Source organism: Sinocyclocheilus grahami, unplaced genomic scaffold (assembly GCF_001515645.1).
Source record: "Sinocyclocheilus grahami isolate Dianchi unplaced genomic scaffold, SAMN03320097.WGS_v1.1 scaffold295.1, whole genome shotgun sequence".
Taxonomy (NCBI): Eukaryota; Metazoa; Chordata; class Actinopteri; order Cypriniformes; family Cyprinidae; genus Sinocyclocheilus; species Sinocyclocheilus grahami.
Genome location: NW_015505474.1, coordinates 248,812 through 266,054, shown reverse-complemented (window position 1 = coordinate 266,054; position 17,243 = coordinate 248,812). Strand labels below are relative to the sequence as shown.

General features: G+C 36.4%; 1 protein-coding gene across 1 annotated transcript; it reads left to right on the top strand.

The window, feature by feature from the left end:
• Positions 1-2,267: 2,267 nt before the first annotated feature.
• nab1a (NGFI-A binding protein 1a (EGR1 binding protein 1)) lies at positions 2,268-15,346 on the top strand. The gene is made up of 7 exons (XM_016292952.1): positions 2,268-2,275; positions 2,736-2,957; positions 5,087-5,862; positions 6,940-7,073; positions 7,555-7,606; positions 13,831-13,879; positions 15,291-15,346. Exons 2-7 carry the CDS (start codon positions 2,855-2,857, stop codon positions 15,344-15,346), a joined length of 1,170 nt encoding a protein of 389 aa, XP_016148438.1. The 5' UTR covers positions 2,268-2,275; positions 2,736-2,854.
• The last annotated feature ends 1,897 nt before the right edge of the window (positions 15,347-17,243 follow it).

Genomic DNA, 17,243 nt, shown 5'->3' with positions numbered 1-17,243 from the left:
CCTATTCAGCTGCTAGGGTTTTGCTAGGTGATTAATAACTGGCCCGAGTCTTTTGGATATTCTGGCTCTTTTAGACATGCCTTGGGTCACTCCTTCAATGAAATCTATGGGATTTTTCCTCTTGTTTGCCAAGTGAAAATCATCAACTCACTGAGGTCACGATACAAATCATTGCAAAGCAACTTTACAGCAAATTAAGTTTCTACAATATTTAGTGGTAGTTTATGTCAATCCCGTGGCACAGAGAAACAAATAGAGACATAATTGGCGTAGCTGCTGTTCCAACAAAGCAAAATTGATTTGTTTAACCCAAGCTAAAGAATAATAATGCGCATTTGATCAGATATAACTGCAGTACAAGATTATGAGATGCATTATTTGAATGCTTGGCCAAAGAGATGTGTCTTTAATCTAGATTTAAACGGAGAGAGTGTGTCTGAACCCCGAACGTTATCAGGAAGGCTATTCCAGAGTTTGAGAGCCAAATGCGAAAAAGCTCTACCTCCTTTAGTGGACTTTGCTATCCTTGGTACTACCAAAAGTCCAGAGTTTTGCGACCTTAGGGAGCGTGATGGATTGTAGCGTGGTAGAAGACTAGTTAGGTACGCAGGAGCTAGCCCATTAAGGGCCTTATAGGCAAGTAATAATATTTTGTAACTGATACGGAACTTAACAGGTAGCCAGTGCAGAGACTGTAAAATTGGGGTAATATGATCATATTTTCTTGACCTGGTAAGGACTCTAGCCGATGCATTTTGGACTACCTGTAGCTTGTTTATTGAAGATGCAGGACAACCAGCTAGCAGTGCATTACAATAGTCCAGTCTAGAGGTCATGAATGCATGAACTAGCTTTTCTGCATCAGAAACAGGTAACATGTTTCGTAACTTGGCAATGTTTCTAAGATGGAAGCATGCTGTACATGTATACAATTGTAATAATTTAATTTATTATTTATTTGCTAAATGTAAAAAAAATAATTTTTATGTAAATGTATGATGTTTATTTCAATTGTATTTTAAATATGTACTAAATGTGAACCCATGTAATGTAAATAATTACTCAAATAAATTACATTTATATGACATACATTATTATTTACTGTTATTTATTATTTCCAAAATGAGCCAATATTTGGCATGACATTTCAAAATGTCTCACTTTCAACATTTGATATGTTATCTATATTCTATTGTGAATAAAATATAAGTTTATGAGATTTGTAAATTATTCTATTCCTTTTTTACTCACAATTTGTACAGTGTCCCAACTTTTTTGGAATTGGGTTTGTACATACACACAAATTACATTTGATTTTTATTACAATATGCAATATGTATGTGTATGTATATATATTGCATATTGCAGCTTCAAACTCTCCCTGATTCATAGCAAATTACCTTTATTTATTTATTCCAGCCATGAAACCCATCACTTCATTACTGTTTGACTCTCTCAGACAAGTTCACCAAAGCATTATAGACAGAACTGTCTTCTGCATATTAAAACTAGAGTCAGTTAATTACATCTGAATGTGAGCGTGAAGTTGCATGCCACAAAGAAGGAAGAAAGAGGATTCTCTGAGTAACTGTCAGCTTAACCATTAAAAACCGCAAACCCACACGTACCCTGTCAACAGCCCTACCCTGCAATGACAACACCCACTCTGAGCAGGGGGCCCCTATACACACAGACACACACACACTCAAACCAGGATGTGTTTGCGCGTCACAGAGTTCCTATGTATATGTGTATGTGCATATATGCGTGGGCGGCCAAGTGTGTGGGTGTGTTTGAGTAGGAAGACACACTTGACTTGCATAGGCAGAGCAAATGAAAGGAATCTTAGTTTTTGTTTTGTTTTGTTTTTCAACGCCACCCCCCTTTTTCTTTCTCGCTCCCTCTCTTTTTCCTTATGTTTTGCAGATTTATTTTAGAGGTCATCTATTTCCAGACGAGGCGTTTCAGAAAGGCGGGGCATAGAGGAGAAACAATAATGTACAGTATGTGGAAAATAATGTGTTTTTTGAACCTTAAACCGCATAAACACATTTCATTACACCAAATACACAAAATAATGTTCTTTTTAGCAACATCATATGACCCCTTTAAAGATAAAACGCCATAATGTTGGATTTGTTACTTACAAACGTGCAGCTTTTTTCTTCACAAGATGTTAACTGGTGGACTGGAGCCTTGTGGATTAATGTGATGTTTTTATCAGCTGTTTGGACTCTCATTCTGACGGCACCCATTCACTGCAGAGGATTCATTGGTGAGCAAGTGATTTCATGCTACATTTCTCCAAATTTTTTGTGATGAACAAACAAATTGTCATCTACAGTTTGGATGGCCTGAGGGTGAGTAAAATTTCAGCAAATGTTCATTTTTGGCGGAACTATTTCACCGAAAACCGTTTTATTTTTTACATTTTGAAGTATTTATTTACACCAAAATGTACTATCAAAAGTCAACTACCAAGGTGAACATTTACTGTACTAAAAAGTTCGACAACTTTCCCGGGTTTCTCTTATTTACATGTATGAACATGGCCACCACAAAAATACACGCATATGCTGTACTGAAAGCGGTGTGGGTTCATGTTGAAAAAAAAAAACACTGTATTACCGATTAATATTCCTCAATATGTCATCGTGAATGTGTATTTTGCCGTGTGTGACCGTTTAGGTCTTCTCTCTCTCTTTCTCTCTCGGTATTCCGTCCCACGCGCGCAGCGTCGCCCACGCGAGGATTTGCGTCAAACCGGCGCGTGGGAGTGAGAGAGCAATGCAGCTTACATCGGAATATCCCCGCACAAGAGAGAGAGACACTCAGCGAGAGAGAGACAGCACAGATGAGTCTTCAACGCACTTTCTCTCCTTCGCGAGAGGCGGAGCGCTGTCTCGAGACAGCGGCGAGCACCGGGAGCACTCGCGCGCACCAGATGCGAAAGAGAGGTACGTGGACATAAACATTTCATACATAGCCATTCAGATGGGGAGGGTAGATTGTCAAAGCGTGTTGTTCTGAGCTAATTGGGTATATAGACTCAATATCCGAGTTATTTGCATGCATTGATCTCGAAGAGATTCCCAGGTGCATGCGAGGCAATAGTTTTGAGATTGGTAGATTGTCAAAGCGTGTTGTTCTGAGCTAATTGGGTATATAGACAATATCCGAGTTATTTGCATGCATTGATCTCGAAGAGATTCCCAGGTGCATGCGAGGCAATAGTTTTGAGATCTTCTCAGGTGAGTTTGCAGGAACCTGTCCATGATTTTGTGGAGAATAGTGTAATGCACAGCTGTGTTTGCAACAGTGTAAACTTGTATGTGACAGCCTATTCGTAATTGCATTGAAATGTGGTGTAATGTTGAAAGATCCGGTCAATAAGTTGCATTTGAGCAAGGCACTCAAACCCTGGTTGTGCCAAGTGGATTGTACCTGTAGTAAGTATAAATTAAGACACTTGGAATGAAAACATCTGCTAAATAAGTACTTAAAAGGAAAGTGTATAGGTTTTCAATGTTAAAAAACAATCATGTTAACAATAACATCTTTTTTTGCGGATACAGCCACATTTTCGTATCGAATTTGAGCTTCGAATGCACTGAAAGTTTGCAATTTCTGTGACTAAACATTATGTGACTGTCTGACTGGATATGATGTATAGACCTTAGTCAGGGCTTACTGAATATTACATGGTTGAAAACTGTGCCGGTACTAGATCATGTAATTTGCACAATTTTTTTGGGCAGTGTTTTTCATCAGCTAATCAGTTGTCATGTTGTTAAACAAAAGCACAATCTTTTGAACACTGTACTTCTATCTCTCGCAGCCTTGTTTGGATTCTTGTCAAAAATGAAATATGGCACTAACCTGACTAAGTACTATTCCAGATAAAACTATGTGCACTGAGTCAGAATTATCAATCATTTTTTCTTACTTTATCTTTGTTCATTTTTTATTTTGTTGTTATACACTGTAGCCTTGGGCAGTCCATATAATATGTTCCCTCCAAATGTTTTGGCAATCCTTTTTCCATTATGAGTAGCTTAATAATTATACATCACATCATGGTCAGTAAGTGATGGATAAATGCTCTTCACTTTTTTTGCAGCAATGCCATAGAAGAACCATTTTAGGCTCCCCCAAAGAATCTTTCAGTGAACAGTTCCTAAAAGAAGCATTTTTTCTTGGTGTAAAGAACATTGTAATAATTTGAGGAACTTTTTCCACTATAAAGAACCTTTTGTGCAATGGAAAGTTTCCATGGATTGTTAAAGGTTCTTCATCAAACCACTGATCCCAGTAAAGAACCTTTAATTTTTTTTAAGTGGTTTTGTCGCTCTCCTTTACCGGAGATGCAAACAAAAACACATCGGCTTTACAAATGATTTACACTCTTAAAAATGTAGGTTCTTTATTGGCATCGATGGTTCCATGAAGAACCTTTAACATCCATGAAACTTTTTGAAAAGAATCTTTAGATTACTAAAATGTCGTTTAAAGAACTGTTCGCTGAAAGGTTCTTTGGGGAACTAAAAATGGTTCTTCTGGAGCATTGCTGCAAAAACACCTATTTGGAACCTTTATTCTTAATTATGTTTTGTTTACAAAGTTTGAGAGGAGCACGTTCAGATAATTAGCCTAATTAACACGAGAGGAGCACATAAGTTAACAAGATAAGAGGTATATATACACAGCAGACTTACCTCTGTTCCTTGACCGTTTTCCAGCATCCCTCCACCACCCCATCTCCTCACTTCTAACTATTCCTATCCCAACCGGGGAGGGGGGGGGGGGGGGGTACTCTGGGTTTGGACCAAATTTCGAGCTCGGAGCGCCCCCCTCGGACAGCACGCCAAATATGCATAACTTTTACTCTATTTATTATATGTAAGTGTGAACTCTTGAAAGAGTGTATAGTAAAATAACATTGCAACTGGAGACTAATTGTGACAGTCATAGTGTGAGTTTGCAGACCTGTCCTGGGAAATAAATAACATTGGCGAGCATTGCTTCATGCTTGAAACATTTTCTGGGAATGGCAATGCTATGTTTTCCTCTGTGTTTGCATGTGTAGCCATGTCAGTACTGCTGCCACGGTCCTTGGGCGAGCTGCAACTGTACCGGATCCTGCAGAAGGCAAATTTGCTCTGCTACTACGAAGCCTTCATCCAGCAGGGCGGCGACGATGTGAAGCAGCTCTGTGAGGCTGGTGAGGAAGAGTTCCTCGAGATCATGGCCCTTGTCGGAATGGCGACCAAACCCCTTCACGTTCGAAGACTCCAGAAGGCTTTGCGGGATTGGGTCACCAACCCTTCCATCTTCAACCAACCGTTGACGTCTCTTCCTGTTTGCAGTATACCAGTGTACAAGCTACCCGAAAGTTCCCACAGCAATGGGCAACAGAACCAGCTTGCGGTGCCCAGGGCATTATTACCCACAAGCCCCAGTCCTGGAAGACTGGAGCTAAGCAGGGACGGCACGCCAGGGTGCTCCCCGCTGCAAGGGGCTAGCGAGACTCGTTTCTGGGGAAGCGAGAGCGAGCACAGCCTATCTCCATCTGGAGCCTGTTCTCCGTGTTCACCTCACGACACTCTCGATGCTCTCGATTCTGCCGCTGTCCAGTGCGTGATGGAGTGCGTAGAGCGACTAGCCCAAACGTTGTCCAAGATCGACCTCACGGAAGTCAAAGAACACATCCGCGCCAATAAGAAGCTCAGCAAGATGATCGGCCACATCTGCGAGTTGAGCGAAGACAATCCGCAGAAGGAGGCGGAGATTCGGAAATACAGCGCCATCTATGGGCGGTTCGATTCAAAGAGGCGGGACGGCCGGCAGCTTACGATGCACGAGGTTGGTTTGATTCTTCTGGTTGGTTCGAATGATAAGATATCGATATTGTTGATTGTGTGGATTAAAGAAATTGTTGTTCCTGACATTCTTAAAGTCCCCATGAAATCAAAATGAAAGTTTTTTGGGTGTTAGTATCAATATGTTAGTCTTAAGTTTATCTATAAGGCAGTGTGCTCCAAAACAGCGACAAAATGTGCATTTAGAAGATATAAGCATTCAAAGCTTGCAGTTCGTCACTTCCGCCGACGATTTTTTTTGACGTCACATTGTATTTCAGCTTCTCATCAAACTTTCTGTCCAATCAAATGCTCTCTAGAATCCGAAGCGCCTGCCCCCTACACTATAAAATAGATGCTGAAGCCGCGGCTGAAATCGGTCACTTGTCCACAGAATTAGTATTTTCTGTACAGTGAATGGCACGTAGTGCACTATATAGGGGACAGGGAACGATTCAAACAGTGTAAATATGCTTTCCATTGAGGAAAAAAATAAGTCTGGTTTTGCGCTGTCACGCTAAGCACCGCACCGCACACACACACTCTGCTCCGGTCCAGAGACACCATAGCATGGAGCGGATCACATGCGCGAGCTATATTTTATAGCAATATGGATGAGATTGTGGCTGGCATACCCTGTCAAATGCGGCTTTACGGAGCTCAACGGTTCTGAATGGCTCTAGCCCAAGCTGTGATATAAACAAACGCTATTGGCTATTTTAAAAAGGGGCGGGGCTGCTTGATATGTCCCGCCCCGTCTTTCTGTTTCAGTTAAAATGACGTCAACACATAGAGTAACGCTGCATGTTTCTAAGCATTTCAGGGGACCTTTAAAAATAAAGGTTCTATTGGTATCTGTGGTTCCATGAAGAACTTTTAGCATCCATGGAACCTTTCCATTCCACAAACCACTTCAGTAAAAAATGGTTCTTTAAAGAACTTTTTACTGAATGTTTCTTTGGGGAAACAAAAATGGTTCTTCTTTGGCATTGCTGTGAAAACCCCTTGTGGAACCTTTATTTTTAAGAGTGTATGGTACTAAACAATTGATGTTTTCATTGTCGTTTCATTTATCGTGTAGCTAACGGTCAATGAAGCATCCGCTCAGCTGTGCATGAAAGATCTATCGCTGCTGACCCGAAGAGATGAACTTTTCTCACTGGCCAGGCAGATTTCACGCGAAGTTACCTACAAATACACCCGCAGGAGCAGCAGGTAAGACACAATTCTTCTTAATGTTTGATTCTATAGAAAAACAGTTGTTAAAATCGTTTATTAACACTTTCCTCTGTTGACATATTGAGGACTAGCTTGCTTTTGTATAAATAGTGGCCGGGAATATTGGGTGAGGGAACTTCTTGTTCTAAAGAGCGTTCGTTTTTTGGAAATACGACCTTGCAATCAAGATTTTTTGTTCAATATCCTGTTAGAACTTAACTTTATGGAGTACATTAGCATTTGCAAACATCATAATACCAGACATACATTCATGAAATTGTTACAAAGAATTGATTTTGGTTTTTAGACACTTTTCTTGGTCTCTATTTAGTCATTTAAGGAGCATCTGTTTGTACAGTAAATGCCATCTTTTTAGTACTTTCACTAGTTTTTGTTATTTAATTGAAAAGTTTTACCACAATGACTGTTTATGGTGTTTCAAAATAAGTATAGAACTCAAAATACATCTTCATTTCAGGTCCCACTGTGGTGATGAAAATGAACCATCTCCCAAGAGGATCAAATCTGAAGTAAGTTTAAACAAGTTCTGTAGATTCAGCTCATATTCATAAACCTCACGGTGACAGATTGCTCTATTTGCATGAGACGCCTCAGCTTTGCAATCATTTCGAGCTCCAGGTGGTTTCTCGGGACTTCTTTATTAGTTTTGCATTCTTGTAATGATATTTATTGCCAGCTGCCTTCCCACTGCGTCTGAATTAGCGCTGTGTTTGTGTGTGCACTCTCTCTGTTAATAATCTCAGGAGAGTAATTACTGTCATTATTCACTCCGAAATGTCACGTTCACACAGCTTTTCCCATGAGTGACGGTCTTCGCCTCTGGGTAAACATCTCAAAGTAAATGATATCGTTGTTTTCGAAGCTCCGTGGGGCCTCTAATTCAACAAAACCGTTGCAAACAAAGCTCTCAAGATGTTAAATTAAAACTGTGATCAATTTTAGCTCGCTTTTAAAAGCTTGTTTTTAACGGAAGTTGTTTTTGTGGGGTTCTCTGGATGAAGAAATGCTTAGTTAGTACACAAACGTGCAATCATTCATCTGCACAGGCGGAGAAGTACACAGTGAACTGAAACACATAATTGACATCATCCTGTGGGTGCTTACTGAATTACCCACGCATGGCTGTAGCTGTCTCTGTCTGAGTCTAACGTCATACGTCATACGTGGACACACAAGCTCACTCACACACACACACATATACGTGATGACCTCAGAGGAAAATGCGGAGGTTGTCAAGGGGCGACACGAAGTGTAAATTAGTTCAAAGGTGACAACGGCCGATCTGTTAGAATAACAAAAAAAATACTAGTTGGAAACAAACAGGAACATTGCCATGGCAGAGAAAGATTGTTGATGAAGAAGTTTTTTTTACCACGATAAAAAAAGGATAAAATAATATTTGTGCATTTAAGAACTCAAAAAAATTGCTAAAATTATTCTAATATAAAGAAAAAAATGCTAAATGTAAAAAAAATGTAAGCTTTACTATACTGTACTTTTGAGGTCGGTGTGTTTTATGGTTTTAAAAATAGTTTTATGAACAATTGGTCAATTGTCAATTTTTTGCGTATTTGTGTAATACTAAATTTAAATTCAAAAATAAAATGCCATATTCATTTAGCCTTACTGGATCTTTTATATTTGAGGTCAATGAGCTTTGTGGTTTTAAAAATGGGTTTATGAATAGTTCACAAAAAAAATTGTTCTTTAGGATTATATGCATCCAAAACTCAAAAAAGTGAATATTATTTTAATAATAAATTTTTATTTAAAAATAAAATACTATATTTACTTAGCTTTACTATTTCCTTTATATTTGAGGTCAGTGAGCTTTGCTTTTAAAATGGTTTTATGATCAATCTTCACACAAATTGTTTGTCAGGAGGATAAATAAGTAAAAAAAAAAAAATTCAATGTAAAAAATAAAATACTTCAGCTTTATTGTAACTCTTATATTTGAGCTGTGTGTATTCATACAACACATTTTCTATACATTAAGAACTGTTTACCAAGCATTTGCACGAACCCCCAACTGCTCCCCGGGCGCCGCAGCATAAATGGCTGCCCACTGCTCCGGGTGTGTGTGTGTTCACTGCTGTGTGTGTGCACTTAGGATGGGATAAATGCAGAGCACTAATTCCTAGTATGGGTCACCATACTTGGCCACATGTCACGTCACTTTCACTTTTTGTCACTTTCACTTTCATTGTGTCCAAAGATTTCTGTTTCAAATAAATGTTGTTCTTTTAAACTTTCTATTCATCGGGGAATTTTAAAAAACGTATTATGGTTTCCACAAAAATATTAAGCAGCACAACTGCTCGATTAATAATCGTATGAAATGTTTCTTTAAAAAAATCAGAATATTAGAATGATTTCTGAAGGACCATGTGACTCTGAAGACTGGAGGAATAATGCTGAATAATTTGGCTTTGCATCACAAGAATAAATTATGTTGTACAATATATTAAAATAGAAAACCATTATTTTAAATTGTAATAATATAACATAAAATAAAAATGCATGTTTGATCAAATAAATGCAGCTTTAGTGAGCAGAAGAGACTTTTTCAAAAACATTAAAAAAAATCTTACCAACCCCAAACCCGTGAATATTAGTGTATACTGTATAACCCCCTAAGTGACTACTTTTGAAACATTATATGGATATGAAGATACAATCATTAATAAATATATTGTGATACTATTTTCCTTGCAATATTGCATCACTACTTTAGATGCTTGTATAATATAAATATTTTTTATTATTCAATTATTTATACATTCATATGTCATTCGGCACATCACAAGTCATCTAAATATATAAAGATAAAGCTCATATTCTACTTTAGTCTAGTTTTACTCTAGTCAAAATGCATTCTGGGATTGCCACACTATCCACAAAGGAGCCATGTGGTTCTGCCTTCAAATTTGGCCAAAACGTGGTATCCCTGAAGGCAGCGTAATGTTGCCACCTACCTTTTGGAACAGCCTTCAAATGCTGTCGAGGTAGAGCGTTAATCTTTAAAGAACCAGCGGAGAAACGCTGTACAGATTAAAATGGCTCTTGTTGGACGCTGTTTTTGCATGCATGTTGTAGCCTGGATTGGCACAGGTTTATCTCAGTATCATCCTGGCACATTGACACCTACACCGCTCCATTAAACTCTGATGTGTCAACGTAACGCGCGTATCAGCAGGGCTTCAGAGAACTTTTTGTAATTTATGCAATCTCTTGCATGCAAATGTCCTCGATGAAGGTAGCACTTTCTCTCTGAAACTCCTACCTGCCCTGTGCAAGCTGCGTTAGTACACTGCGAGTAGGTGAGGAAGGGGGTGTGGATTTACTCGTCTTTTTGACGTTTTGGGTTTTTCTTCCGCCCCAATGTGGGCAGAGCCTGATGTCAATCAGTGTCATTTACTGATCACACTGGTCTTTTGAACTGATTTGAATATCTGAAAAATACGTTTAATACCCTCCCCTGTTAATTTGGTGACATAGATTTGAAACACTAAAAAGTACCATACTTTATTTTGGCGTAAGCTCTTACGCTATGTGTTTGTTTACTGGCAATGGCTGAAATGTGTTGAAAATTCCAGCATACTGAAACTGTTATGATATGAGAATTGATATGATAATTGATTGCACTTTTACTCTTGTTAAATAGTTTTTTAAACCACACAATGCACCAGAAACACTGAAAAAAAGTGCTGTTGAAATGATTATTATTCAAAAATTGCTAGTAAATATCACAATTACAAAGAAATGGCAAGTAACACACTGAATTAAACATGACATTTTGAAGTAGAAAGAAAAGTATTTACTTGTAAAACATGCTCCATTATGTTGTTGTTGTTTGTTTGTTTTTTTACTCTGTGCACATACAATTTAAAGGAATAGTTCACCCAAAAATGAAAATTTGCTGAATATTTTATCACCCCTCAGGCCATCCAAGATGTGTTTCTTCATCAGAACAGATTTGGAGAAATTCAGCATTGCATCACTTGCTCAGCAATGGATCCTCTGCAGTGAATGGGTGCCGTCAGAATGAGAGTCCAAACAGCTGATAAAAGCAACACAATAATCCACACCACTCCAGTCCATCAATTAATGTATTGTGAAGCGAAAAGCTGCATACACATACAGTTCCTCGATCCAATAATATTGTTTTATCCAGTGAAAAAGTCATTTTTCTGAATCGGGAGAGAAATATGCACATATCAAGTTTGTTTACAAACGAAAACAGTAAAAAAAAAACAGCTCTAAACAAACATGTCAGGGATTTTGATGTGAGAGGACAACAGGGGATGGACTTTTTTTTATTATTATTGATTATGGAGTTGTATTTTGGCCTCAAGTGACGGTTTTAAGTTAAAACGCCTTAATGATGGATTTGTTTCTTACAAACATGGAAAAAGTCATTTTTCTGAATCGGGAGAGAAATATGCACATATCAAGTTTGTTTACAAACGAAACCAGTAAAAAAAAACAGCTCTAAACAAACATGTCAGGGATTTTGATGTGAGAGGACAACAGGGGATGGACTTTTTCACTTATTATGGATTATGGAGTTGTATTTTGGCCTCAAGTGACGATTTTAAGTTAAAACGCCTTAATGATGGATTTGTTTCTTACAAACATGCAGCTTTTCGCTTCACAAGATGTTAACTGATGGACTGGAGTGGCGTGGCGTGGATTATTGTGATGTTTTGATCAGCTGTTTGAACTCTCATTCTGACGGCACCCATTCACTGCAGAGCATCCATTGGTGAGCAAGTGATGTAACGCTAAATTTCTCCAAATCTGTTCCGATGAGCAAAAAAAAGCTCATCTACATCTTGGATGGCCTGAGGGTGCTAAACATTTGTTGTACTTTTGCTTGGTTTTCATATTGCCTCATTTTATAACTCAAGTTTGAAGAAAAATGTGAAAACCTTGGTTCAATTTCTTTATTGTCATTTTAGGTATTTTAGGTGCAAGCTAACCAATACATTTTAAATTGAATTTTACATTCATTTGTATTTCAGAAAATGGGTCTCAGAAGGAGCCCAGGCTTCTGGAAAAGAAGACCATCAAATCAGAACCAGAGGACTCCAGATAACATCTTGAGCCTCAAAGTGAAACCTGCGTTTTGTTTGCTCAGTGGATTTAGTACTGAAACTGTGTGGCCTTAAGAACTGTAAATGCCTAGAGATCCATTTATTTAGATTTTTAATTCTTAAGAATTATTTTTATTTCTAATTTTAGAGCAAAAAACATGAATGTCTTGCAGTCGGTGTACACAGAGAAATTGTCCAAGAGTGTATTTGTGCATTTTTTTTGTACATAATCTGTGTTTGTTTATTTGATAGCATGTCTTATTCGTAACTATTTTTATTTAAGCTATTCGTTATTCAATGGAAACACTGGAGTTTCGTAGAAAACGGTTGTGTAGTCCTTAGATTAGTTGATAAGGTTAAATGATGACATTCATCTGTTCGTATCGGTTTGTCGTTGAGGATGAACTTAACGTAAAAGAATACTGAATATGTAGAATTAGCTTTGCGTGTTTTTGCGATTGCGTCAGTTTAGATGTTAGTATTAGGAAGAAAAGTTTGTGTATTTGTTACCAGCAACTCTAGCCTTATTCTCGGCGTACATATATATATATATATATATATATATATATATATATATATATATATATATAATAATGAAATAATAAGCTAACAACTTAAAACTGTTTATTTATAGAGGCGGCCTGAAAAACACGGTTCTTAATCTGGAAGCAGCTTACAAAATCGAGCTGATCCAAGCAGCTTCCTGTTCTGTTAATGTCACACTCATACGTTAATGCTAAAAAATGCGCCCACGCTCCATGCACACACACACACACACACACACACACACACACAGCCCTACACGGGTGTTCGTGTTCCTCGGGAGTGACAGCACCTACAGAAGCCCCGTGTGGGAGTGTGAGTGTGTGTGTGTGTGTGTGTGTGTGTGAGCGGAGAGATCACTGTGTGACCCAGCTGTGTGGGCGGTGCCTGAATGTGGGCGGAAACATTGCGAACAGCGCTGCGGCTCACAGCCAACACTCCGTTACAGCACAGGCTTTGTCTTGATGGAAGTGGGATAGAGTTAGATGCACTTATGCAGAGCTTCCTGATTGTGTTAGGCAAACACTTTATCCACAGATGTAAGTATTTAAAGGTTAAACCTAATTTCACTGGATTGAAGAATGATTTGAAGTTATTTGCAAAATCCCTTCAATGGATGATGGACAGAAATGCTTTGAAACTTCTTTCTGCTTTGGACTTATACATGTTATTAGATTAAGACCCTCACCCCCTTTTTATTATTATAATTTTTTTTTCTCTGTATTGTTTTTTTTTCTTTTCTTTAAATGCTGTTTCAACACGGGGGAAAAACAGATGTATGATTGTTAAAATATGCCTTAAGTGTTTGTATTCGAATAATGTTTAATAAAAAAATATATTATTATTTTTTTTTATTAAAATTTTTTATTTTTTTTTTAAACTTATGCAGAGCTTGGCTTCTTTTGGTTAAAGATTCGTGATCAAAAAAACAAAACATCAGCTCTCCTTCAAGAAGTAGGAGAAGAAGAAAAACGTTAATAAAAGCCTTCTTGAACGTTATTTTGGTTTGACAGTGCAGGTTTCCCACCAGGGCTCTCCTACATGACTGGGTTTAACCGTGAGCATGTGTTTCCTGATATCTCACTCTGTAGATCTCGTCTCTGTGGGATGATGGAGGAAACACTGGTTTTGTGAGAGTGGGTGAGTTAGAGCTGCCTCATTTAAGATATACTACTTTTAAAATCCACTTGAATTATCTCGTGCATTAAAAATGATCATATAATATAAAGAAGAATATAAAGAAATGATCAAAAACAAAAATAATAATTAAAATATTATACTAAATATACTAAATAATAATTAACAATATTCAGATTATATATACAATATAACATTAAAATATAATCTATTATTTATATATATATATACATATGTATATATTAAAATATTTTTATTGTAATATTGTATTAAATGTATAGTAAAATATAAAATATTACTCAAATACTAAATCATATTTAACTAATAGATTCGTTGTATTTGATTTATTGTGCAGTAATTATTTTAATGTGTTATTTATATTTGAATATGTTTCAAATCCTTTTAACGTTAGAAATGGAAACGTAATCCTATATGATTATTGTGTACAGCCCTTAGAACACGTATTGTTCTCATTTTGTCTATGTAACCTTTTTCTAGTTAGAAGAAAAGTCCAATTCTGTCACTTTCTAAATTGCCCACAAGGTGGCAAGATAGCCTAAGATATTAGTACGCTTTCCTCTAGAGAAAGATTCATGTTCAATGCATATGTGTAAGATGAGTAATAGCATCTAATTACATTACATATTTGTTGTGTTCATATGCTAATAATGTGTATTATAGTGTGTGTGTGTGTGTGTGCATGTTTATGTGGTTTATGAGCACACAAATTTGTATAATAACATGGGTATGACATAGGTATTACAACGAGAAGGTGATTTATGAGGACATTTTCAGTGTCCCCGTAATTCAAAAGGCTTATAAATAATTCAGAATGAGTTTTTTTGAAAATCTAAAAATGCAGAAAGTTTCCTGTAAGGGTAGGTTTAGGGGTAGGGTTGGTGTAGGGCAATAGAATATACGGTTTGTACAGTATAAAAACCATTACGCCTATGGAGAGTCCCCATAAACCATAAAAACAAACCTGTGTGTGTGTGTGTGTAAACCTGAATGCACACCGACTAACATGAATGCAGAAAGTTTTGTGTGAGCGGTAGGGTTGGTGCAGGGCGATGAAATATAGAATAGTTTGTACAGTATAAAAACCATTACACCTAGAGTCCCCACAAGGAAAGCAAACCAGACATAGCAGGCTTTCATAAGGGTTTCGAATCCACATTCAACAGTAACTCCTGCGTCACATTCTTCAGTCTGACGTCTAACCCTACAGTTTTAGATCACGTGGCTTTCAGGGTTTGTAGCTATTATAATACTCATAATAGCAGGCCAGTCATTCGGTGAGTAACAGTCTGCATCCACAGGTTCTCTTCTCAGTCAATATCATGCTATGAACTGGCAGCATGGATGTCATTTTGCATAATATTGTATCACAGATGTGCAAACTGCTCTCACTCAGACCAACAGTTATACTCAGCTAATGGCCCTGCATTTGAAGGTCAGCGCATCTATTAGCATACTATTATTTCTGAACTCCACCATTTAAGAAATGCCATAATTGGAGCATTACATGAATATGTTCAAAATAGCATACTAGCATACTCTTACTGTTTCTGCATGTCTGTCATACTGTGCACAGTGTGTAAAACAGAGCACACTGTGTGAATACTGCATCCCACAATGCAATGTGCTCAGCTTGATGTTGTATTTCCAGTGATAAATGAACCCCATCATGATTTTTAAGGTGGCTGGCTCATAATACTAGCATACAGCACAATAAATACTGTATACTGCCTACTATTCTTATAATAAATATTAATTTTATATAATATGCTGAAATATTATTTGCATTTGCAATCCAAAACAAATGGTTCAAGAAGATAATAATTAATAATGTCAATGAACTGGTGAAATGTATTAATAATTAGTAATAAATTATATTAATAAATTATTATTATTATTTCATGCTTATATATAGCCTAGGCTATTTATCCATATATTAATTTTAATATCTTCTTGGCAAATTTGTTCAGATTGCAAAGAGTAAATATTAATGAATTTTATTTCATATATTAATATTAATGAATATATTACTAATTAGTTAACAAAAATTTATATAAATTAATAATATTAATTCATCCATATAAACACACACACACACACACACACACACAAGACTGCAAAAAAATGGATTTTAAATTACAAAAAAACGAATAATATGATATTATATGATTTTAATAATTAATGTTCATTATAATAATTAATAATAGTTTTAATAATTAAAATAATATTATAATTAACAAAGCATTATTATAATCTTGTTGACTTGATCAGACTGTATGCAAAAATTACAAATAAGTCAAGTTTAATATTAAATATCAAACATTTTATTATGAATTATTATTTATAAACATGAATTATAGAAAATATAATTCATTATAATTCATATTTAGGTATTTAACTATTATGTACACACATATAGTTGACACATTTGATCAGATTGCAAAAAGTGGATTACAAATATTCAAATTATATTTTATAAGATATAATTTATTAATAGTTCATATTTGTTGTAGCAATTAAATATTAATACTAGCCTATATAATATTAAGTTTTGTTATTTAATCATTAATTCTTATAATGAATATAAATTATTATTAATTATGATTTGTATTTGTTATTGTATTTTTGCAGTTTCATGTGTTTACACAAATTCGTATTAAAAATGTTAAAAAGTATGCTCAAAATATTGATTTTAGAGATCATAACAGGACTCCAGTCGCTGAAGAATACGTGACGCAGTGATATCATCCGCGAAATATGCTTATTGTTACATAAGGTTTGACATATTATTTTCTCACACACAGTATGCAGTGCATAGATATGTATACATAATATCTGTGATGCAGTGTATGCACCTTTTCACATTTCCGGCTTTGACTACCACACATATATTTTGTGCATTCCCATTTGCTCAAATAGCAAAAGAAAAACGCCATGATAGTGTTTTCACGACTTCAAAAAAAAAATTTAAAAAAGGGAAAACATTGAGAGAGATCGGCAGTCAGTAGAGAGAACGATGTCAAATTTACCGTCACTCCCATAGACGCCGTATTAAAACACCATCGCATTAGCGTCAACTATTTATTTATTTATTTTATTTTTTGTAATTGATGTAAAATTAATATAATACAAAGTATAGTATTATAAATGTATATAATAATAAAAAAAATGAAGATACAAAAATCTTTGGAGGATTTACGTCGCTGATGACCGTTGAAACGCGTCATCAAGCGCAGGGAAGTGATTGGCGTCATAATAATGATTGACGCCCGTCTAAGCCAATCACCGTTCGCTCTGACGTCACTGCGACCAATGGACTGTGAGCAGCGCTTCAGTGGGCGGATTTGAT